The 25,006-nt window shown below is 38.3% G+C and overlaps 1 protein-coding gene and 1 long non-coding RNA gene across 2 annotated transcripts in view; one reads left to right on the top strand and one right to left on the bottom strand.

The window, feature by feature from the left end:
* The window catches only part of mib1 (MIB E3 ubiquitin protein ligase 1), a 56,034-nt gene extending 51,903 nt beyond the window's left edge, over window positions 1-4,131 (top strand). Inside the window, exon 21 of the mRNA XM_003219650.4 lies at window positions 445-4,131. Within this exon, the coding sequence (XP_003219698.1) occupies window positions 445-585 (141 nt within the window). The 3' untranslated portion in view covers window positions 586-4,131. The remainder of the gene's footprint in view (window positions 1-444) is intronic.
* Window positions 4,132-12,065: 7,934 nt separating this feature from the next.
* Window positions 12,066-20,270, bottom strand: LOC103278532 (uncharacterized). The gene is made up of 3 exons (XR_506119.2): window positions 19,999-20,270; window positions 16,193-16,282; window positions 12,066-12,419 (listed from the first exon to the last, which is right to left on the bottom strand). It is a non-coding gene; the product is annotated as an uncharacterized LOC103278532 (long non-coding RNA).
* Between the last annotated feature and the right edge of the window lie 4,736 nt (window positions 20,271-25,006).

The following is a 25,006-nucleotide window of genomic DNA, read 5'->3' as shown; positions in this document are numbered from 1 at the left end:
ATAAAACAACATATTTTTGCAGTCAACAAGAGGAAGACTCCACCTTAGTCACTCATTCACCCCAGATTCCTCATAGACACCAAGAAAAGACTCATCTCCCTTTCTCCAGACAGAATCCAAAAGGTTTGCTTGCAGTATGGACAAGATTACATTCTCAGCCACTTTGATGGCTACTCAGACCTTTCCAAATATTCTCCATCTTATACAATAACATACAATTACATCTTCCCTAGGAGGTCAGGTGTTGCCTCCTATAATCGATGCACATACTGTGTGAAGTGCTCAGGATGTTTTAAAGTGCTGTAGTAGTTAAGCTACTCTAAACATTACTCCAGTCTGATTTTCTTTTCTTCAAAGCTATTTAGATGAAAATAAACAAGATAATGAACTATTGCTATTGATTATTTTCTTCCAGTGCTCCATGTCTTTATTATTCTTTTACAGACCATGTGCCCTGTATGTTTGGATCGTCTGAAGAATATGATCTTTCTCTGTGGCCATGGAACATGTCAGCTTTGTGGTGACAGAATGAGCGAGTGTCCCATCTGCCGGAAGGCTATTGAACGAAGAATCTTATTGTATTAAACTATAAAGTGTCTTCCTTTAGTCTGTCACATTATTACTATATTTTGCTATTTGAATCTCCATAAGCTTTAGTGGTAGGTAAAGATTTCATGAAAATGTAATGCTATGGAGCGTGCTGCATTTTAAGTGCTGATAACCACAACACAAACCAGTATTTGAGTGGTCAGCCACTCTTTACATCAAGAAAGCTAGCCCAATTAAGATTATTTAACAGCATAGTTTGTTTTATATTGTTTGCCTTTCTCCTTCTCCCTACCCCCTTTATGTTAAAGGGACAATCTTGATTTCCCCTTTTGATATTTTATCTATATATATAATAAAAGTCAATGTTTGTTTGCGAGTATGTGGCAGCGTTCTGATTGGCTCCCACTTTCACAGACAACTGTGACCGCCACGAATGACGGACCTGGCCCAAACTTGGCACACATAACCCCCATGACCCATTTTATGTCCTGGTGCCGTTTGGGGGATGATGGGCCATGGAGGATGGGATTTGCAGTACTTTTAATTGCTTTGCCTTCCACAGACCACTGCGATGCCCACCAGTCACGTAACTGGACAAAACTTGGCACGCAGAACTTCCATGACCCCCTTTATATCCTGGGGCAGTTTGGGGAAGGACAGACCAAGAATTATGGGACTTCCAGTACCTTCACCCACTTCTAGAGTCCACTGCAACTGCCGCGAATCACAGAACAGACCCAAACTTGGCACACATATCCCAAATGACACACTTCACATGCTGCAGCAGTTTGGGGGAGGATGGACAAAGGATTATGGGATTTTCAGTACCTTCACCCAAATTGCCTCCCACTGAAAACCCCATCAGCCACAGATCTGCACAAATGGGCCCATTCAAAATATCCAAAACAACTCAATGCCGCCCCCAAGCTAGTTTTATATATATATATGTGAACTCTTTATTTCAGCAGTGTTGATTTTTATACCGTTGGTTGTTTTTTATGTATAAATATTTTTAATTCTCTATAAATTGTATCCATTGTAAAGTTTTTTTTCTCACAGTAGTATCATATTGAATTGCAGCAGCAAGCTAAGCCTTGTAGCTAGTTGGAGGAATAAAAACAATGATATTTCAGTATTACACGTTGCCTCTAAAATCTGAAAGCCTATACTTTTTTGTGCTCCAAGATAACTTGAAGGAGAACAAGAGTACAAATAAATCTGCTCCTAACCAAAGGGGCTGCTAGGTTAATCACACATAGTAGCCATTTCTACTAGAACAGGTGAGCAATTGTGGCTATCCAAATGCTTTTGGACTGCATAGTCTCCCAGTAGTTGCCTGTGATGGGCAGGACTGCTGGAAGTTGTGGTAAGAACATCTGGAAATTCACCGCCTACCCTTGTCTAGAATAAGACAGCTGATAAACTTCTAAAGCAGGGAGACTCGTAACATGAGGCTGAATGCAACACATACTGCTGCTTCTGATAATAAAAAGTAACAGTATGCCAGGCAAATGCTTCTGTATACCCATAGAGCTGTTTGGATCTCAGAAGTCTTTCAAGTGATAAATAAATCTGAATGAAGACATATATTGCAGCATATAATATTATTTAGATACTTAGAATCATTCTAGCTGTAGTATTGGATCCATACTTAGTGGAGCCGTTGCAGTCAGTGGACTTGTCTGATAACTCACTCTAGATTCATTTATTTAAATAGATGTACTCTAAGTATGACTAAATAGGTGTCCAATCCATGGGTCAGAATTACGCTTGAGTGCTGTTCTGCAATAAGAGAAAAATATAGCAAGAATTTAAAGAACTTGAACAAGAGGCTTTCCTATAAGAGTATTCCTGTTTGTTGCAGACTGCACCTTACCCTTGAATTGTTTTTTTTTTAGTCAATACTCTTGAACTTCACTGGGACCATTTTGTTCATAATAACTTAAGACAGTCATTAATAGGTTGCTGAGTTTTCTTTAAATTGGGTAAGATGAGATAAGAGTTGACTTCAAAGCTTAATGTAAGTGGACACAGGAGAGCAATTTGCTCTAACTGTTCCATGGTAGGCTGTAGATAGATATCTATAAGTTAAAGCAGCTATTAAAAATGAATGTGTGGCTGAAAATTTTTTTTTTATATTTTTAATTGGCAGATAACACCAGTTTTATATTTATTTCCAATTAAGTTCTTCTAAGCATTGTGAAGGAATACACTACAATAGATAAATGAATTGCCTTTTCTCTAACAAATGGTTTTATCCCTGTTTAAATTTACTTAATTAAGGGAATTGCTTGCAGGAACATTCTGTATTTGATGTATGTGATTTGTACCATAGAGATTTGAGCTTTTTATTTTTATTAACTTTTTAATTTACAAATATCTTCAGAACTGGAACACTTTTGATCATGTATTAGGAACGTTGCTCATAGATAGAAACAGGTGTGAAGGCATATGGTATTATCACGTAAATTGGCAGTATTCTTCAATATTGAAAACCTAGAATCTTAAATCTTGACTTCCTGGAGTGTCCAGATATTCTCTACTTGCTATAGCTAAATGACTAAGGTTGCAGTCCTATGCATACCTGGGAATAAATCACACTGTGCTTACTATGATTTTGTTCTGACAGGTTTGAACTATGATACCAAAGCACATCTGTCTATAATTTACGTCAAAATTAATGGTTCTTAGAGTTAAGTTTTTAAAAATGATACAAGTGGTAAATGTGTATTGGAATGAAATATAAATATGTCAAATGTCGATTCTTAGTCCAGTTTATAAAATGATAAAATGTATAAAACAACTCTTGTAATGATTGCATAATGAATTGTATAGTTCCGTTTCAAAACCAAACTAGCCGATTCCAATTTGATAAACTTTTTCCACAGGTATTTTCCTGGGGGGAAAGGCTTACATGCATTGGGTCAAATCTAACATATCAAATCAATCTAACACTTAAGATAGATTTATCCAAGCATTTAGAGTCAATTTGATTTTGAAAGCTAAGTTTTTATAGATAAGGAATCACACAGAAAAAATAATGTTGTATATCATTGATGGTGGGTTCCCTTGATAAAGTAACGTGTGGTGTACTGTGATAAACCACACAGACAAGAAGGCTGAATGACAAACTTATTAAAATACTTTGTATCATCTGTCCCCTTCAATTTCTGCAATACTTTGTAAAGCATGTAGTTCTGTGAACAAATGACTAGAACTACACACTTACCTCAAAGTAATTCCCATTCAACTCAACAAAGCTTACTCTTGCATAGGCATGTGTAGGTAACTTCATGTCTGAAAAGATGGACGGGAGGTGCCACTCTCAACCTCATATCTAGTATAAGAAAGTAGGACACTCGTTATGTTAGTACCTCTTAACCTTTTTTGATGTTTTGATGATATTTTATACCATTTTGTTCACCATGTTTTTGTAACATCCGTTAGTCAACAGAAAATGCTACATTGGTTTTAATTTTTCTTAATTTATTTGATATGTATCTTGTTAAACTTTTATAGTATATGAAGTCAGATATGGAGACTTGAATTTATACCTTTATTAAAGTGTAAATACAAACCTGAGGTGGATGGCTTTGTCAAACTATGTTACAATACGTACATTTCAGAAAGCTGTAATTGCAGTCCTTCTCGAGGAATCATGTGAGATTCGCCCTTATTGGAAAAAGTAGTTTTATGGGCAGAGCAATTCGTCTGTCAAGGGCTGATCAGCTGCCAAGGTAGCAGTGCGTTTCCTTCATGCTGTCTCTCCAGCATCTCAACTCTGGCTCCTTGCATTGAATCTGTGTTGCCTAATAGCTTTACAGATAAGAACCAATGAAGGAGGAAGCACCACTTCATAGCCAATAGACCATAAGAAGAGCTGTGCAATTCAATGGCTGGAGTCTGTATTTTGGTTCTCTTGATACACAGCAGAAAGGATCAATTTTAGAAAATTTTAGATGCACACACTAGTGAGGAGAGAATGAGCTACAGTTGATTGCTGGGTCTGTGGACTATGCAGATCTCCACACGAAACACTTGGACAATAATGCGAGTGAGCTTTTTCGAAGCTCTGGGAGCCTGCTATTCCTTCATCTGGGTGGAGAGAACTGGATCTTTTTTCATAAAGCCGTGAAATTCAGCAGGTAGATCCCCCCCTCCCCCCCCCCCCAAAAAAAAAAACTTGGGCTAGGTATGGCACTGAGATGCAAAGAACTTCATTGTTGTGTTAACTGTTCCATGTAGTTAATACAGTATGATTGCATTTTTAAGGATATATTCTCCGAAAAGAGGTTTAAAGTACTTTACAATTTGATTGATGTAGACTCAGCTCTAGAACTGGAAAGATGCCTTTCCCCTCCTTAAAAACTTCTAGGGAAAACTCTTCTCAACTTTGTGCCATTGTGCATTTTTAATAATATACTTAAAACCAATTCCTTATTAACACATGCTCATATGTTGCTGAGAACTTTATTTTAGAGTATATAGTCATAAAGTAGAAAGGTATTTTTAAATGTTTATACCGTATATAAAGCAAGCTTTCCCCCACATTGTGGCCCCCAAAGTATAGATGCCAAATCCCATTTTCCCATTGGTGTTTGCATTATAGTACTAAGTTCAAACCTGATGTGACAAGAAATGTGTAAACATATTTCTCTTTGCAATTTGAGTTGGGATCATAGTGCAAGAAAAATGAAAACCATATTTCCCCTTCCCTTCTTGTAAGAATTACCCTTTGCTTTGAGATTAAAACATGTGCTTGTCATTTATATGGTTGTGCTTCCTCCTTGCACAAATACAACCAGGTAAATGGCAAAGTGGAGGTATTGTTTTCCTGATGTAGATTCCTGAAATGCTGAATTTTATAGAAGCTCTAAAATTGAAAATGGAATAATAGAGTTTTGTTGCTTCTTCAGATAATGAATACAGTCTGGGTATGCAAGCAAAAACATCAATATGCATAGTTACAGAATTATTTTTAATACAGTAAAATATTAGCTCTGGGATAGTTTACAGCATTTTATGTAGAAACATGAGTGCAAAGGCATAGGCTAGAAAAAATGCACAAATGTATTAATTGTCAATAAAAGCTAAATCAGTTCTAGCTTGGTCCCAAATTGGAATCGAGTAACATGTCAGCGAAGTGTGCCTTCTCAATATAACGTCAATGTGCATTATTGTTGGATTTGCTTGTCAAATTTTAATAGAGATTTTTGCTTGGAAAGATGTGAATTATTTCGTAGAACTGGTGTGTGGATCAGTGAATGGATGTGTGCATAATATTAATAATATTGGACAGCTTGCATATTGTACTATTTCAGCAGTTTATAATAGGCATCCATATCATTCAGGGGCTTCCCTGCGCATCTGATTGCAGATACGTATTTGCCTCCTTTTTGCACACGTGGAATGAAAGCACCCATTGAAATGAGGAATACTCAGAAGAGTTTAAGCTCCAAGTTCATATCAATATGTTTGCAAATGTCAGGGTGGAGTCCAGCAAGGAGCCCTACTGTGCAGCCTCCATTTGTTTGATCCGTATTTGGGGATTACTACAAGCAGGTTGAAATAGATGTGGATTATGCAGCGACATCAGTATATAGTTTCTATCTTTTTTTATTTTTAAAGCAATTTCATTTTTATAATAGTGTGGTGCCCTGTAATATCTATAAAAAGATAAAGTGGCATGATAACACTTTTATGATTGACATGTTTTAGAGGTCAGAAACTCTTATGCTAGGGTTCTATGCTTAGTTTATTTTTGTTTTTAATTGGATACAGCTTTCAATTTCTTTGTGTCTACGTTGTGGGTTAGACTGGTTTCTAACCCAAGTTAATTTTTTTATCAATCCCTTGTTCTTTATCAAAACACTAATCACACATTACTACCTCCTGTCTGGAACTATTGCATCTTGATTGAATTAACTTCATAGTGAACAATGTTGGCCACATTTTTTTTACTAAAGTTTGTTGTTGTTCTTGTGTGTGTTATTTGGCAAGAGGAGGGATAAAAGAAACAGTAAATAATATGGGTAAATAACCTTACTTTGGGGGATGAGCACAGTGATAGTAGTGAGAGCCATAATGCTCATATCTGGTACATTAGCAGATGGCTAGCTGCCCTACATATAGGTAGTTCTCTCAGTTCTTCTCCAGTGCCTCAGTTCTGTTGGACTGTTTGTGTCTTTTAGTTTAGTACTTACTACAAGACATTTTGGACCAAAACTTGCTTTTTAATTTTCCTTTCTCTAAACTTTTCCTCCCTTTGTTTTGCTAAGCTGTCTGCTTTCACACTGTCAAACTGCCTGGTAGACACTGTCTGTGACTAAATTGCATAAAAGGCCCACCTCTGTGCTATACTGAAACTTGACAAGGGAAAATGTCAGGTCTGTAGCTTTCAGGTGCCTCCCACGTTGCCTTTTGACTATCCCAATACATTGGGGGTGATGTTAACTTTTCAATACTGTACACTCATGTTCTTTCCTTGAATTTTTAAAAAATATATATGTTCTTATTCAAAGATTCTGGTAGAGTTGTAGTACAACCTTCATAAATGTAAAAATGGTTTGAAAGCTTTTCAGACATCTTGACTTTTACTCAAAAGGATTTTAAGATCGAAGCTTGGTCATAAGCATGGTTACTTGGAAGTAAGGCCTCCTATATTCATTGGGGGCTCATCACCAATTGATCATGCCCAGAGTTGCAGCCTTAATGCTTTAACAAAATTGTTTGTCATACATTACATTCTTACAAAAAGCTGCCCATTGGCTTTGATTGGTAATGGCAATACTGAAACCTAGTCTGAGAAAGAGGTGATGTTCCTAGACTCTTCCCCACAGATACTAACCAACAGGTTGGCTCCTGATGGCATGGCCAAGCTGATGGCACGGCCAAATGCTCAACAGGCTAGTATGGTCCTGCTTATATGAGGGGGAAAATCGTCTGCCCGATAATAAGCAGCGAGGGTTCCCCACCAAGTGAGCCTAACATCTCAGCCCTACGTAAAAGCAATGGTGCATTGTGGGGTTTCAATTTGTTTTAACTCCTTTAACAGTATTCTGTGTTGAGCAAGCCATCGTTGAGGTGTAATTTCTGTTCCAGCCTGATAATATATTAGGCAAGCAGGGATCCATTAGTACAGGCAGTTCCTTGGTGACCAGAAGGCCCTGAGGAGCAGTGTGCACCTCGGCTGTCCTCCCCTGGGCTCTTCTTCCACCACTTATGGTGGTGTGCCAAATAGCATTGGTCTCTACTACTACACTAAAGAAATGTTCTAGATTAACTCTCACTTGATATGATACAGCAAAGTGGCGCTGAACCACGGCAGTATGTGAGCAAAAAGACTTGTGCTCAGATAATTGCAAAAGGGACTGCAGCTTCAGAATAATTTGAACAAGGTTCACCATACAGCAAGGCTGTTTCATTTGGTATTTCCTGCACTCCAAAATGCACATCTGCCTAGGATTTCCCAAAATGTTTCTAGAGTTTGGTTAATGTAGTATATTTCATAGCACTGTATGAGTTGTGTTCATACAACCTATCTTTGCTGTCCTTAAAAACAGTGTTTCAGTTAATGTTACTATGTCAGATTTTAATTTATGTGGATGTCATTAATTTTATGATAAAAATTATTCTTGCATAATTATTTTGATAGGATGCATTATAAAGCTTATGCATGCAAATTAATGTACTTCATTAATAAAACATGAATGATCATTTTAGTGTGATTTCTTCCCTCAAATATCAGAATGAATGAGTTTTTGGTTATGTGAATGTGACTCTCCTAATTGTAGAATGAATAAATGTGTAGTTATTTGAATGTGTCTGTCATGTATTATGTATGTTAAATACTTTTATTCTTAATGTTCTTCTCTATTAGTACCCACAACTACCAGTAGCTCTAGCCATCATAGCCAATGGGAAGGAATGCTTGGAGGGACTAACAATTTCCATCTTTGCTATATATTAGTGGTTCTCAACCTGTAGATCCCCAGATGTTTTGGCCTTCAACTCCCAGAAATCCTAACAGCTGGTGAACTGGCTGGGATTTCTGGGAGTTGTAGGCTAAAACACCTGGGGACCCACGGGTTGAGAACCATTGTTATCTATCATTTTGTTAGCGTTTTTTATCTTCTCTCTTTGCCCCTGGTAGCGTAATGGGTTAAACCCTTGTGCCGGCAGGACTGCTGACCGAAAGGTCACCGGTTCAAATCCAGGGAGCGCGGCGATCCCCTGTCTATCAGCTTTAGCTCCCCATGCGGGAGAATGAGAGAAGCCTCCCACAGGATGGTAAAACATCCCGGCATCCCCTGGGCAACATCCTTGCAGATGGCCAATTCTCTCTTTTCTTACTTAGGTGATCCCTTGTAGATCAAGGATGATAGTCCTCCAATTGTGGGGTCTTGGGGGCGGGTCCATAGGTGGCTGAAGAGACCTATTTTTGTTCCGTGAAGACATCGGTTTCCAGGTGGAAGATGGTCCTTTCTCTTGGCATGTTTCTCCCTTAAGCCCTCTGTTCGTGCCTCTTCGAATTCTGCAGCACTTCTGGTCACAGCTGACCTCCAGTTAGAGCGCTCAAGGTTCAAGGCTTCCCAGTTCTCAGTGTCCATGCCACAATTTTTAAGTTTGGCTTTAAGCCCATCTTTAAATATCTTTTCTTGTCCACCAACATTCTGTTTTCTGTTCTCGAGTTGGGAGTATAGTAACTGCTTTGGGAGATGATTGGGCATTCGGACAATGATGGTGGACTTTGCTTCTTCCAGCACACTGACATTTGTCCACCTGTCTTCCCTGTCTTCCCTGTCTTGGAAGACAGGCCAATTCTCTCACACCAGAAGTGACTTGCAGTTTCTCAAGTCGCTCCTGACATGAAAAAAAATTAATTATGGTAATAGTGGATTTTGTTTTTAAAATTCTGTACATCTCTGTTTTGAAAAACATGAATGGTAATATTGAAATATTTTTTAATAATGTGACTGCACAACCTTTGTCATTCAGAAATTTGCCCTTTTTCAAGGAATTAACCCCCCCCCCCAATAAGTGCATACAAATGATATATCGATTGTATAAAATCCTTGTCCTCAGATACCATTTCACTCTTCAATTTTACAAAGATAGCTGACCTAATGTATTTGGGAGTTTTGTGACGCCCCTTATAGATTGTAATGGTGAGAAAAGGCAGCAGGAAACTTATGGTGTGCACAATCTACATCGCATCAACGTCAATGCTCAAAGTAACCTTATTTCTCCCTGCAGTTGTGTTATATTCCAATAAGGTGTAGACAACATATTCTGGAATTGAAGTGTCATCGGATATAGAATTCAGAAATCAATTAGAATGTGGTATCTACATTTGATAATACCTAAAATGTTTATCAATTGATCATGAAAATGGCACCTATTGTTCCCTGACTTATTTGTGTTTAATCAGGTTACTGTAGATGGGATGTTGTATGGTTTACGGACTGTACAGCTGTGTTCCAGAAACATTTTCTCCTGACATTTCACATGCATCTGTGGCTAGCATCTTCTGATGACATGTAGATTTTTTAAAATCAGAACCTTTGGTACCAGATGCAAAGATAACATGCTTTACCCTCTGAGAACTCAGAGCATTACACATGGCTTTATAGCAGGCCTGCATGACCTGTGACCTTCAGCTTCCAGCTCCCAGAATTCCTGGCCATTGAACAAGCTGGCTAGGGTTTCTGGGAATTGGAGTCCCAAACACCTGGAGGGACGTATGTTGTGCGGGCCAGCTTTAGACCATATTTTGTCCTTGCAATACCCATTGAAATAAGTTAAATTGAAATATGTTATTGGCCCGCAAACACCCAGTGGAGCTCAGTTTTGAACCTATATATTTCAAAATTGTTCAGTAATTTTTATGACATTATTCTAGGTTTCTTACAATAACATCAATATAGTCAGAGGTGCAGATGCATCTCCCCTCTCTTTTTCTTTACTTAAAATGACAAAAGTTGTGAACATACATGGTATAGTTGAATATTTGTCACAGAACTGAGATATCGGGGTTTGGATACCTGCTCAACCGTAGAAACCCACTGTATGATCTTGAGCAAGTCACACTTTCTCTGTCTCAGAGGAAAACAAGTGAAGAAATCCTTGCAGGAAAGCTCTGATAGCTTAGAGTCTCCCTAAGTCAGAAATTACTTGGAAGCACACAAAGATCATCTTGCTATGTCTGTTGGGGAGAGTGTAAGCGTGTGAGAGGCATGCATTGATGAGACAAGAAACTCCTTTCCCTGTGTTATTTCAGGACACTCCATGTTTTTAAAATAATGCAGGAAGATCATGTTAAAGACATCTTTAGTGGATAAACCGAGTGATGTTTCCGTTTGAAAATGCTCCTTTTATCACTGTTTGCTGCTCAAGTTTCTGTTCCTTTTCTAAATAATCTGTATGGGTTTTTAAAAACTTGTTCAAAGAGAAACCAAAAGCTTTATTTGCAAGGCTTCCATTTTTTCAAAGCCACTTCAAAATGTCAAAAAGTGGATTGAGCATTCTTTCTTAGTGATAATGCTGGCATGTTTTTAGAAGAGTAATTTAATTGTGCCTCGGATTGTTAAAAATAAATGTGTATAGTAAAGGTAAAGATTTCCCCTTGACATTAAGTCTAGTCGTGTCCGACTCGGGGGGGGGGTGGGGGTGTTGGTGCTCATCTCCATTTCTAAGCCGAAGAGCCGGTGTTGTCTGTAGACACCACCAAGGTCATGTGGCCGGCAAGACTGCATGAAGCGCCGTTACCTTCCTGCTGGAGTGGTACCTATTGATCTACTCACATTTGCAATGAAATATGATGTATACATTCAGTTTTATCGTATTTATTGTATTGTTACATGTGTTTTATCTAATTTTTGTATAGAATGTAATCAGGTCTTTTCAAGCCTGGTTGTTTGGCTTGGTACTTTGATATGGCCTAAGGGCTAATCAATAAAATGTTCTTCTATTCACATTTGCATTTTTTCGAACTGCTAGGTTGGCAGAAGCTGGGGCTAACAGCAGGAGCTCACCCTGCTCCCCGGATTCAAACAGCCAACCTTTTGGTCAGAAAGTTCAGCAGCTTAGCGGTTTAACCCAGTCCAAGTTTTGTTAAGGTTTATTTTCAAAGCTTTGTTAGTTTTGACAGTGTAAATACAGTGAAGTATATTACAGTGTTGTTGTTTTCCCGAAAGATACTAATTATTGAATTTGTTCAATTAGACACGCATGGCTACATCATATGATTCTTTCCTGAATCTTCCACTAGGGGCCAGTAATGCATTGTAATTGTAAAGAAATTGGAGCAAAGCCAAGTATTTGGCTAAACTTTAAACCTTTTAAAAGCCACCTTTTGTGAATTGAGACCTAGATAAGGTGGGAGTAATTATTTTCTGCTGCGTAATGTTTCAAAGATCATATTAAAAATCAATATATTTCAAACATACAGGTCCATACCAGGTCTATTAGCATAGCTGAAATGTAAGTCTATGCTCTTGGAACTAAAAGTCAATGCTGTCATTTCAAGAACCTAGCAATGTCCCTGACTCAAATGATTTTTTAAAAAATGTTATAATGTTGCACACTTAGCATTTGACTAATATTTTACATAGGAAACTTACCATAAACTTCCACTTTGAAATCATTGTTATCAATAGTTAATTATGTGATCTCACATTATTGGATATTTTACTTACTTCCACTTGAATTTTGCAGTATTAATCTGCAGAAATATACTCCCATTTGCAAAAAAATGTCAATTATCTTTTATGTAAAGTTCCTAGGAAGCCCCAGATGTTACTTACTAGCTTACGGATCCAGACATCCCTGGTCATTCTAGGTGTGGCGGATAGGCCTCAGATTCCCTAATCCTAGTATATTAGTAAAACAAAACAAACAAACAAAATCAGAAAACCCTAGCTATCATGTACTTTATTAGTTCAATAGAATGAAAACATTGGTAAGAAAAACATTAGTATCACCCATTTGAAATTTTTAGGGGTTTCCCAGTTAAACTTTTGCTCCAATAAAATGTCCCAGTTTTCTGAATTCAACAAAAATGTGAAGTTTCCACTAAGATATCCTTGTCCCGCACAGAGGAATGAATTCACATGAATGGAAATGGTATTAAGACGGAAAGCATTTAGCTGGGCTATCCTTCAGTCAAATGATATACAGTAGAGTCTCACTTATCCAACATAAACGGGCCGGCAGAACGTTGGATAAGCGAATATGTTGGATAATAAGGAGAGATTAAGAAAAAGCCTATTAAACATCAAAATAGGTTATGATTTTACAAATTAAGCACCAAAACATCATGTTATACAACAAATTTGACAGAAAAAGTAGTTCAATACGCAGTAATGTTATGTTGTAATTACTGTATTTATGAATTTAGCACCAAAATATCACGATATATTGAAAACATTGACTACAAAAATGCGTTGGATAATCCAGAACGTTGGATAAGCGAGTGTTGGATAAGTGAGACTCTACTGTATTAGTAAGACTTTGTATTTTGAAGACTGTTATATATCTATAAGTAATAAAACATGGATTTGCCTAAATCATGTCAGTGCTGCTTTGCAGCAAACTGGCACTATCCAGGACTTTCAGAATCACTTTTGCAGCACTCTCCCACCGGGAGTTGGGAATCTTGGTCACGATGTTGTGCCATGCTCAGCTATTTCTCTGAGTCTGCATATTTCAATATTCTTGAAGTCAGAGATCAGGGTTAGGATCTCTTAAATTTATCATTGCAATTATGCACTTTACCATTTGGTGTCGTGGTGGGTACTTTGTTTAGGAAAACAGGAAAACCGAACTATTCCTGTGCAGAGAGATGTGAGTAAAAAAAAAGGGGGGGGAATGAATCCACTCACCAGCTCTAGATTCAACAGGAGGAGCTGTCAAATCTTTTATAGAAAATTGGAAGTTTCATGGCTCTTTAATTCTGCCGCAACTTCCCATGGGTGAAGTGAACTGAAATATTGTGCCTGACAAATTCAGTTATCTCTACTGCCTTTGTGTGAACAGTCATGGTGATGGTTAAGATGAGCTCTTTCGGCTTTTGCACGAGCCCTCCTGTGAAATTGTCTATATTTGCAGATCTAAGTGCTGAAGGTCATTCTGGCTCAATGCACCCTTCGCTCTCAGGTTATTCCCCTTTACCAAAGCCAGAGACATTGTGAAGAAAATGCCCTTTAAAACTGGTGCCACCAAAATGTATATATACACACATACCTCACACACATACATGGACATCTTTCAGCTACCCATAACCCTGCACAAAAAACAGCCACAGAGGCTTTGAGCTGTTTACATGAGATACATTACACAATTGGATCTGAACTTTTCAAAGAGGCCTCTTCCACACAGGTCATTGCTAAGGCCCAAGCTGGCTCTGTGCGTGTTATCAGGAAGACGACAAGTTTAAACAGACCTTATCACTGTGTGTTCAATTGAAGTTTATGAGGGCTGATAACATTGCTTTGTGTGTTCATTAAAATGCTATTCTGTGGTAGACGCAATAGTGATGTTAATATTCACGACTTCCAGCTTGTCTCTGCTCACAGAGCATAGGAGCAAGATATTGTGTTTGTTTTCATTTGCCTTACTCAGTGCCTTCGCTCAGTCAACAGTCATATTATCTTTTAATATCACAGCATATCATAACCGCTTATTCAGTGATTCAGTTACTTTCAAGTAGGTTTTCATGCAGAATCAAATTATATTTGCCTTTCCAAGATGGTGTGCTGCAATAAGCCCTGACATTAGTTGGAATGCGTTCCACATCTATTTGTGTTTGCTTGCTCTGCATGCTATAAAGGCACCAAAATTCACAGAAACGTCTCTTCCCTTATCCAAAGCAAATGAGCATCACTTTAATCTGTATTTTTTATACATTACTGCTACAATAAAGAAACTATACCTTAGGGACATGTTTTGCTTGTATACAGCTCCAGTTTTTGTCTCCAACTTCTCTAGATAAGATTGGGAAAGACTCCTGCCTGAAACTATTTAGAGCTGCTGCCAATATAGATGATACTGTGGCGAAGTCAGCCTTCCACATACACAAATTCAGCATCCATGGATTCCACCATACATGACTTTGAAGGGTTTTTAATCCAAAAAGCACATTTTAATTTTGTTGTTTATAGAGTATTACTGATTTTGGTATCCATTGAGGGTCCTGGAACCAAATTCCAGTGGCCCACTCTGTGTGTGTGTGTGTGTGTGTGTGTGTGTGTGTGTGTGTGTGTGTGTGTTATTTTTAACCTGCAATTAACATTCTGACCATGATTCCACCTTTATATTTGATTAAACAGGCAGATACATGTAACCAATCCAAGGCAGTGCAGAATTGTGGAATAGGTATATCTCAGGTATCTTTGAGTTCTGTAGCAAGTATACATGGTCCCAAATGTAATTAGAACTTTTAAAAAATATATAAAAATTATATTGAACATACATGCCATTACAGTTTATCCCCTTCATCAGTTCCAGCACTGCTACAACTCCTCATAGCAGGGAGAAAGTCTTCACTTGAGTTGTTGTTCAAAGCCCTTGTTGCAATTACCTGTACATTTTCAACTGTCCCAAAATAATGTCCTTTGGGGCAGATTTTGAGAAAGGCTATTGATGATCAGGATTCTTGGCAGTGTCTCATTCATTGCATGTAACTTCATTACATATAACAAAAACAAACAAGAGGATACTCTGGCTCTAGATACAAACTATGACATTTATTGACATTTAATTTGTTTCAACAGGAGTTTGGAGCTTGGGGCCTTCAATCTGCTTCCAATTTTGTTTTATCATTTGCTATTTGAAACAATATTCTTGTCTTTAATGTGATATGCCATTTTTTGTGCTTGTAGAGTACATGGAGACATTGTATTTTTTTTTAAAGAACAGTTATAAAGTTTAAAGATACTGCTACTTAAAGATATTATTTTCAATGTCTGTTGTCAAACCCTTGTTCTTTTGTATACATCAGTGTTAATAAATGAAAAGTTAAAAGCAGCATTATGCAGATAATGATTTGCAGAAGTCAGACAGCATTCCTAAGCATTCCTACTAAGATGGAAATATCCTTGAAACTTGGTGAGACTTAAATTCCAAGTAAACATGATGATTATAGCATATTCTATATGTGGGAAGGTTTGATAAAAGTCAATGCATGCAAAAGTAAAACATGAGCAAGTTTCTTTCCCTTTAGATTCTAAGTTTGATGTGGACCGCTGGATTGGATCTGATTCAGACCAGTCTGCAGCCCACACAAGACACTGCCAACACCTTTTCCCTGCACTCCAAATCATGCCTGTGACACCACTCTTCCTTCTTCCCAGTTACAAGGGCACCTTTATTAATGTCAAAATAGGACATTTGTGATAGCCAGGAGCTTCCATGGAGCCCTATGACTGATTGGCAACACTGTCACAGAAGGTGAGGTGACAGTACAGTAGGGCTGATGGGGTCTTTGCTTAGCTGGATCGTGTGGATGATTTGGTTTTGTCGTAGTTGGACCCGTAACACATCCCAGATGGACTCAATGAAATTCCCCAACCCCTATTTTTGTTACCTCCTGCTGTACTGTCACAAAGATATTAACTGATTTTGTAACCAATTGTGAGATACTCACCAATATATGTAAGCACCAGACAAGAAATACACATCTTGATAACAAGCCATTTAGCATAGAGCTATAAAGTTCTTTTTTACAGCAGGAGAACTGAAGAACAAAAGCAGAGTGACTTTAATATTATGGTAAACATGCATTTCCCACAAACAACAAGCAGCCCAGCCTGATGCAAACGTGAAAAGGTCATCCAAGTAAAGTTTATTCTTAAAGATGTTCTACTTGAGAAATCTAGGAAAAATGTGCCTCACTGATAACTCAGCTCATTTGAAACTAAAGTGCAAGACAGAGCATACTGCTATTTTACTACATAAAATGAAAGCAGAAAACTAGTGAGATCCAGACTTTGACATGCTTGTAGTAGATCTAAAGAAAATTATATCAGTCATAACTAATGTGCCTTATTAATTTCAGTACATCAGCTGTAAGCATAACGACATCTGCATTTAATTAGCAATTAAGCTTGTCTTCCATGTGGCTGGAACAAGAACTGACAATAAGATGCTATGGAAAGAGTGATTAACAAGCTATCAATTACTAACCTTTTGTGTAGTGAACTGGAAGGGTAGAACTTCCAAGAAGGAAACTTACAAATAAAGCTTTTTTTTTTGGGGGGGGGGGGAGTTTTCCTAGAACTTCAACCACAGTTTATTTTCAATCAACAAAGATCAGGTTTTGAGGAAGATAACATGTACAGAAGGCTTTGAAATCCAACAATTTGCCCATGCCTGGGGGAAAGTTCATGAAAGATGACAACTATAGCCTAAACTACAAAAGCAAGATGCAAAAGAAATGAAGTTCTTGGTTAAGCTCTTGATGACAGTGGATGAAACTTTTTCACAAACACAATATTGCAGCAATAGAGGAGAACAACTTGCTTCAATCAGATACTTTGGATTGTATTTCTTATCCATTCAGCCAGCATGGCCAGTGACTAGTGCTCATGGAAGTTACAAGCCAAGAGCATCTGTAGGGTCACAAATTGCCCACCCTTATGTACAGTGGGAGCAACTCTGGCAACTATGAGTTATGAGTAAATCTCTGGCAACTTTGGGTCCTTGTATTTTATGAGGTGTTTTTGGTCATTATTTTATTTTATTGGCCGTCATTTTCTTTATTAAGTTACAGTTAGTGTAACTGGTGTGCTTTATCTTGATGGTTTTCTTTGGGCATTTGAATGGTTGCCATATGTTTGGAAACCACCCTCAGTCCCTTCAGGGAGACAGGGCGGTCTATAAATAAAGTTGTATTATTATTATTATTATTATTATTATTATTATTATTATTATTATTATTCTATTAACTTTGGGTAAATGGAGAACCCCAATTATACGGTCATCCAGGAGCTCACTTAAAAAACAGTAACACACAAACACATTAATGGGTAAATGACAAGACAATGGAGGTCACCTAATTCATTTCATAATTTTCCTCTCATCTTTTTCCGTAACTTTATGTGGCAGCCACAATGGCTGCTTTGGGTTCACAATAGCTCCATTTATATATAATGTTTTGCTTGTAAGCTGACATATAAGGGAGTATAATGGGCTCAGGAGACCTGCCCACACAGGAGCGGTTCCATTCTTTTTCTTTTTAATCCTCTCATTCTCCTGGATGCACACTGGGCAGCAGTTGTATTTGATCGCATGTGGAAAGCAGCACTATGGTGTTCTGCCAAATATTGGCCATGGTAGAGTTACTAGAAGGGGTGCAAGAACAATGAAACCAGTGTGTCTTCCGTTAGGAGTGTGTATGTTGGGAGAGACTTCAATATTTTAACCTAACTGTCTGCTACTAGGAACTACTAGGGGAAGGGAAGCAGGGAGAGATTCTGTACAATTATAAGGTGGAATCTGTCCTTTAGCAGTGACTCTTCCTAATGGGATCTTAAATAGTAGAAAATAGTAGCATATCCTCTAATATTTCCCATATGGGTGAGCTCTATTAGAGTGCAGCCAAGCAGCAAGACAGAAAAATGTATTAATAAAGAAAACACAATACTAGAAAAAACAGAAGAACCATGACATTTATGTACAGAGTTTAAGAAGGTCACTTCTCTCTTTCCTGGCGAGTTTACAAAGTAAATCTGCACTTTGAATTCAGTTTGCAGCAATTAAAGTAAACCGAAGTGGGAGGAGAGGAAAGATTCTGGGACATTTTAAAAGTAGCTGAAGAAGTGGGACAGAAGAGTATTAATTAGGACTATTACTACCAAATTGGAACAATTAGAGGTCATGCTGTAAAAATAGCATCACTATATATTTTAGATGCTAGAAAAATATGAGTGGGTTGATGTTGATGTTTCTTATTTAGCTATGTTATTAGTCACAGGGAAGAAGCCACCTCGCGTATTTTCATAAGAGCATTTTAATATTCGCATTCATTTAAAAAGTTTTAGCAAGGTTCATTTAATAACAGTTTCAAATAGATTAAACAGTTTCCTAAGATAGTTTCTATAAATTGTTTCTGAAAAAGCTCATCTTTTCTCCAGTTATGTCTCATTGTTACCCTTTTGAAATAGCTTCTTTTATCAGTAGTTTTATGTAATAGTCTTAAATGCAAGGCTGTTCTAGGAGACAATTGGAAAAATCATTTAAAATAAGAAATATATAGTATATGCATTGCATACCCATTAAAATAAGGAGAATTGAAAACAAAAAAACTGAATATTTAGAAAAAGTATGTACCCCCATCATTTTCGATTATTAAGTTTCTTTTCATGAAGGGATGTAATCTTGAACATAAAAATAGTTATGTCTGAAAAAGGATCTGGCTAAGAAAATATGAGAAAGGACAAGCTTATATGTGATGCATTGTCTACCTGCTGTCCTCATGTTCTGGTGGAAGGTGTCTGATTGAAGGAAAATTCATGTTATTTTCTTTACACTAGGTAAACCACAGATCACCTACTAAAATGCAGTCTTGAGCCCTGCCACATGCATAATGGAGGATCTTCTTACAGTGACACCAGAGGCACTCAAAGTGGCCGGCTTCTGGTCAAAGGAAATTTAGTATAATGCCAAGTTTTTAACTTTGTGGGTTATCTGTACACTATAACTGTATTCTCAATTTGCTTCTGACACAATAGATTAAAAAAATACACTGGATATAAGGCAGCCCAGAGCCTTAAAAATATATGTAATAAACAGATCAAAACAGTATTAACCGGTAGAAATAAAGTCCATGAAACTTAGAATAAGAGTAGCATAGTACTCCAAAAAAGGGCTTCGTGAACTTTTTCCACTAGTGTCCCCTTTGTGCGTGAGAAATTTTAACATGATCCGTGGTATATAAAATAGGTTTAGAAATCAAACATTTGCTGATTTTAAACCAGCATTTGCAAAGCTTGCTAAACTGGCTGATTTTCCTTTTTTGTGAAGCACAGCTGAAGCATTTTCTGCAGTGTCTACTGTAAACACTGCATATTGTTGTTAACAGATTCGTGTAAATGGGTGGCATTTTGAAACTTTTTACTATTGTCATTTTTTGTGATCCCAACATTGAGTAAAGGGAACCCCATTTAGGGTCTGGACCCATAGTTTAAGAAGCAGAAAGTCATTTACATGTGAAACAATTTGTATTCGAACATGTGCTGGAATTGAAAGCTCTTCACATACTGGAGAAAGGACAAGGAGGAAAGGGAGTTTCAATGTCTGGGAGCAACCACAGATAAGGTCCTCTCCCACTTTCCCACCAAATATACTTGCAAAGTGGGAAATTTCACTCTTGTGAGCATTGCAAACTGGAGAATGGGCAATCTTATCTTCTCACTCAGGGAATTAAATGTTTTAGGCCATCATTTTCCTTACCTGCCCTTTAGTAGGTTTGGAGTGGAGCTTCCCTAGTTATTCTTCAAAGAGAGTACCTAGGTGACACAAGGAGGATGTGTCTGCGAATTCCTCTGATTTTCAAGGGTCCTGGTGGTCCCATTAAACAGGTAACCAGGTAGCAGCTTTGCTTTGCTTTGCTTTGAAGGCTTAGCAAAGCTGTTAAGAAGTCTGGAAGTCAGCGGCCATGAATAATTACCCTGAGACTAGGCTGTATGTTAAACAGTCCTCACTGAGGTGAAGGACTGCTGGCAGCGATTTAATTGATCTGTCTGCCGCGGCTGCAGACTTTTTGATTTGTTGGACTTGCTGTCCCACGTGGAATATTTGTCACAGCTCCTACCGCAGCTGCTTAATCCCTTCCTATTTTTCAAAAGATTCCAGGAATTGCCTTGATTGTCTTGCAGAATCCTCATTAGATCTTTTGATTAGTCCCATTGAATAGAATCAGGGAATTCCCAATTAAGGCTGAAAGGAGTGCATTCATTATAAGAATGTACTTGCAAATTTTGCTGCATGTGCAGTATACATTTTAGTTTTAAACAACCTAAAACTTGAAAGACAGATAAATTTTAAAAACTGATTCTGGGACTAATGTGTTGTTGTTGTGTGTGTACCAGTCATTTCCAGTCTATGGCAATCTTAAAGTGAACTTATTCCAGGAATTTCTTGGCAAGATTTTATGGCCAAGCAGAGATTTGAGCCCTAGTTTCCAAAGTCATAGTCAAACGCTCAAACCACTGCACCACACTGGGTTTCAACAATCCTTTTCAAAGACTAATTTTTACTGGCCAGAAAACGTCAGCTTTCAGCTCTGCGGATGGTGCTTTATTTTTGCTGTGTGAGTGACAATTTGTGGGTTTTCATAGAATGTGGCATCTTCACTACTGAACTCTCTCTGTAATTGATGAGGTGCAATTAGCTATGATCTAAAACTGATAGGAATAGAAATCATTATGATGTGTAATGTAACTTTTTTATGCAGGGAAGTGTATGTGTTGCCTCCATTTCCTCCTGCAAGTTTGTGTATCCTATACAAAGCCGTCTTTCTTTTCTCTCTCTCTCGTTCCATTACAACATGTGCAATTGGATAGATTTACTAGATGAGCCTTGAAACAGATCCATACATACAGAAACATAGATAATACCAAGCATGTGTAATTGTTGGCCATGAAGAGGGGTCTGGAAAGAAATGTAAATAGGATGCAGTGAGCTTCTTATATGTTATGGATATATTTTAGACACTTATTTCATACATTAGTTTCGTGTATGTCTTGTGTTTTCTTCCAAATATGCTGAATTCAGCATATATGGCTCTATCACAGCATCAAGATAACCAGGACCTATCTATACTGTGTTACTATAGCTGAACGTTTTTCAATCTGGGGGTCGAGACCCCTGGATGGGGGTCACGAGGGGGTGTCAGCGGGGTTGCCAAAGACCATCACAAGACACATATTTCTGATGGTCTTAGGAACCCCTTTGTCAGAGAAGGCTGAAGATCTCTCCACCTGTCCTTCTCTTCCTTTTTGGAAACAGAACTTTAAATGAACCTTCAGTGAACTATAAATCCCATCTTCCAAATGAAAAAGTCACACACACACACACCCCAACCCTGCCAGTATTCAAATTTGGACATATTGGGTATTTGTGCCAAATTTGGTCCAGTGAATGAAAATACATCCTGCATATCAGATATTTACATTACATTTAATAACATTAGTAAAATTACAGTTATGAAGTAGCAACGAAAATAATGTTATGGTTGGGGGTCACCACAACACGAGGAACTGTATTAAGGGGTTGCGGCATTAGGAAGGTTGAGAGCCATTGCTATAGCTGGTTATATCCTACTTTAATTGCCTCAGTTTCTTCCTATTGGGTTTGTAGTTTGGTTTGATATGTAGAAATCCCCACTGTAATCTCTTGATATATAGCACTAATGCTTATATGTCTTAAGTCAAGCTACAAATCCTGGGATGCCATAGGACAGAGCCATGGCAGCTATAGTGGTATTAAAGTGCTTCAGTTGTGTAGTGCAGAAAATTTCTAGTCACCCATGCTTTTTATAAATACTTATTATAATATATTTGAACTAGCTCAGCATTCTGTTCCTGACATCACATTGGGTTTCTATGCTAGACAGCAATCTTCCAAACACAAAGGTAATATGTACAGTATAAGCAATATTGAGGAAACCATGGGACTCAGCTATAGAAACCATGTCTCCTACAAGCCTAGTGACAAAAAAGATATTCAAATTGCCCTCCAAGGCTCAAGCAATGTGTCTGGAAACTTTCTCTTCCAGTAGAGGAAGTAAACTGATTCAGTACTTTTTTGCCTATTATTTATTGAAATCTCAGAACCCTCCTTGCTTTTTGAGAGAGAAATTTTAGAGAAGGTTGGGCCAAGCCCAGTGAAGCTGAAACCAGCCCTGAACTGTGGGAATGCTTGGGGTTGGAGAGGAAGGAAGAGGGCTTCCTGGGAAATAAAGAACTGCATTGATCTTAAAGCCTAACCTAAACAGCCAGAGTTGGCTCTATTGTCCGAAGAAGACTTAATCCAGTGGAAGCTGAGAGGGGAAAATGAAATAAATAGCAAGGAGAACTGTAATACAAACAACAAACAAACCACCACTCTGATTTGTAGCTTCTCCCCTGCTGAGAACAGACCCCCTATTGTGGAAGACATATGAAGTAATACCTTTAATCCCTATAGGTTCACATTCTAGCTATCGCTGTATGTGCCCAATTTGGTGGCTCATAGGTCATTACCAGTAAGTTTCTTGAGGCTGCAGTTATTGGCTGAGGGTGCATCTCCTTGGATCTTATAGGTCTGACACCTGACATACAAATATAAACTGTTTTATTCCTTTTCTTGTCCAAAAAATGATATATATTGTATGATAATATTTTAAAAACTATTTAAAAATATCAATTTGGTATAGAAAGTTAGAGAATAATTTGAAACTCAAATCAAAATGGGGGAGTTGTCAAGCTCTTTTCTTAAATCTAGGCAACAAAAATGGGACTGGAAAATTATTGAGGCACGCAACATTTCCTCTATGGAAGTCTTTACACTTTCTTAATATTCTTATATAGTATACTGGACACCTGACACTTGTTTAAGTTGTTTTATCCTTACTAAAGAATGTAAATATATTTAGAACCAACTCCCAGAGATCCCAGCCAGCTCGTCCAATGATTAGGAATTCTGGGAGCTGAAGTCCAAAATACTTAAAGGGCCAAGGGTTCTGGTTAATACTTGAATGCGGCCATACCACCCTGAACATGCACGCCTGATAGTACTTGGATGGGAGACCAGCAGGGATTACCAAGTGCTGTTGACTAGGTTTCAGAGTAAGGAACTGGCAAAGCCACTCTGAATATTCCTTGTCTAAGAAAACCCTATGAAATGCATGGGGTCACCATAAGTTGACAGGTGACAAAGGCACATGCGCAAACAGCATGGGCTTCTACTTAGACATTTCAACCCACTGAACCATAATAACTGTTCATGCTCAAGCCATGGTTGAAGGACTGAAGCATTTTATGTATAAGTAAGACTAAATTATGGAAGCCACTACATACATGCCTATTAGAGCTCTACAGATGGGCATGAAGTTCTCCAGATCTCAAATTGTATGTCAGATAGAAATAATCCAGTAGTGGATCTCTGATTTTCCATTAATCCATTTACTTTCTGGTTTCAGCAATTCAATGGGAGACCTGGTGCCGAAGTGTGTTAAAGCACTGAGCTGCTGAACTTGCAGACCGAAAGGTTTAAATCCAGGAAGCGGAATGAGCGCCCACTGTTAGCCCCAGCTCCTGCCAACCTAGCAGTTCAAAAACATGCAAATGTGAGTAGATCAATAGGTACCGCTCCGGCGGGAAGGTAATGGCTCTCCATGCAGTCATGCTGGCCACATGACCTTGGAGGTGTCTACGGACAACGCCGGCTCTTCGGCTTAGAAATGGAGATGAGCACCAACCCCCAGAGTCAGACATGATTGGACTTAACGTCAGGAGAAACCTTTACCTTTTACCTTCAGCAATTCAATCTTGGTGTACCACCGTAAGAGGTCCATCATAGCAACTGTCATATTAAGAATTGGGTTAGACAATGAATGGTTGCAACTCTTGGTTTTTCACTCCGGGTTTTGTTTTGACCATCTGTATGTGGTTAGCTTGAGAATGTCTGTTCCGTCCTATGGGTACCATTTGAATGGGAAGGGCATGTTGTTTGATGTATCTTCACTTTAATGCAAAGCACACCATTACTAGGTTAATGATCACGGGTCATCATTCCAGTCACTTTGAAAAGGTGGCAGTGATGAATGGAGCCAGCAACTCTGAGGTAGGTTGATCACTGAGAGTGCACAGTGAAGTTTATTTAAGCTGAGGTTGATAATGGGCCTGTATTGAAGATTATTTGAGATGGGATGTTTCTAGTCTCTATTTGGATAGCAGACATTCCCTGGCATGGTGTTTGTCCCCTCCCACCCCCCACTCCACAGGCATTTCACTGACAGAGGAAGAGTTGCTATTGCTAGTCTCACCTTCAGCAAATCCATTGAATTCCTTGTTGTTGCATGCCTTCAAGTCATTTCAAATTTGTGTGACACTAAGGCAAACCTATTATCAGGCATTATGGGTATTATGGAGCCCCTGGTGCTGCAGCAGGTTAATCTGTTGAGCTGCTGAACATGACCAAAAGGTCAGTGGTTCAAATCCAGGGAGCGGGGTGATCTCCTACTATTAGCCCCAGCTTCTGCCAACCTAGCAGTTCGAAAACATGCAAATATTAGTAGATAAATAGGTACTGCTCTGACGGGAAGGTAACAGTATTCCATGCAGTCATGTTGCATGCCACATGACTTTGAAGGTGTCTACGGACAACACCGGCTTTTCGGCTTAGAAATGGAGATGAGCACCAACCCCCAGAATTGGACACGAGTAGACTTAATGTCAGGGGAAAACTTTTACCTTTA

Source organism: Anolis carolinensis, chromosome 4 (assembly GCF_035594765.1).
Source record: "Anolis carolinensis isolate JA03-04 chromosome 4, rAnoCar3.1.pri, whole genome shotgun sequence".
Lineage (NCBI taxonomy): Eukaryota > Metazoa > Chordata > Lepidosauria > Squamata > Dactyloidae > Anolis > Anolis carolinensis.
This window is presented reverse-complemented; position numbering and strand designations above follow the sequence as displayed.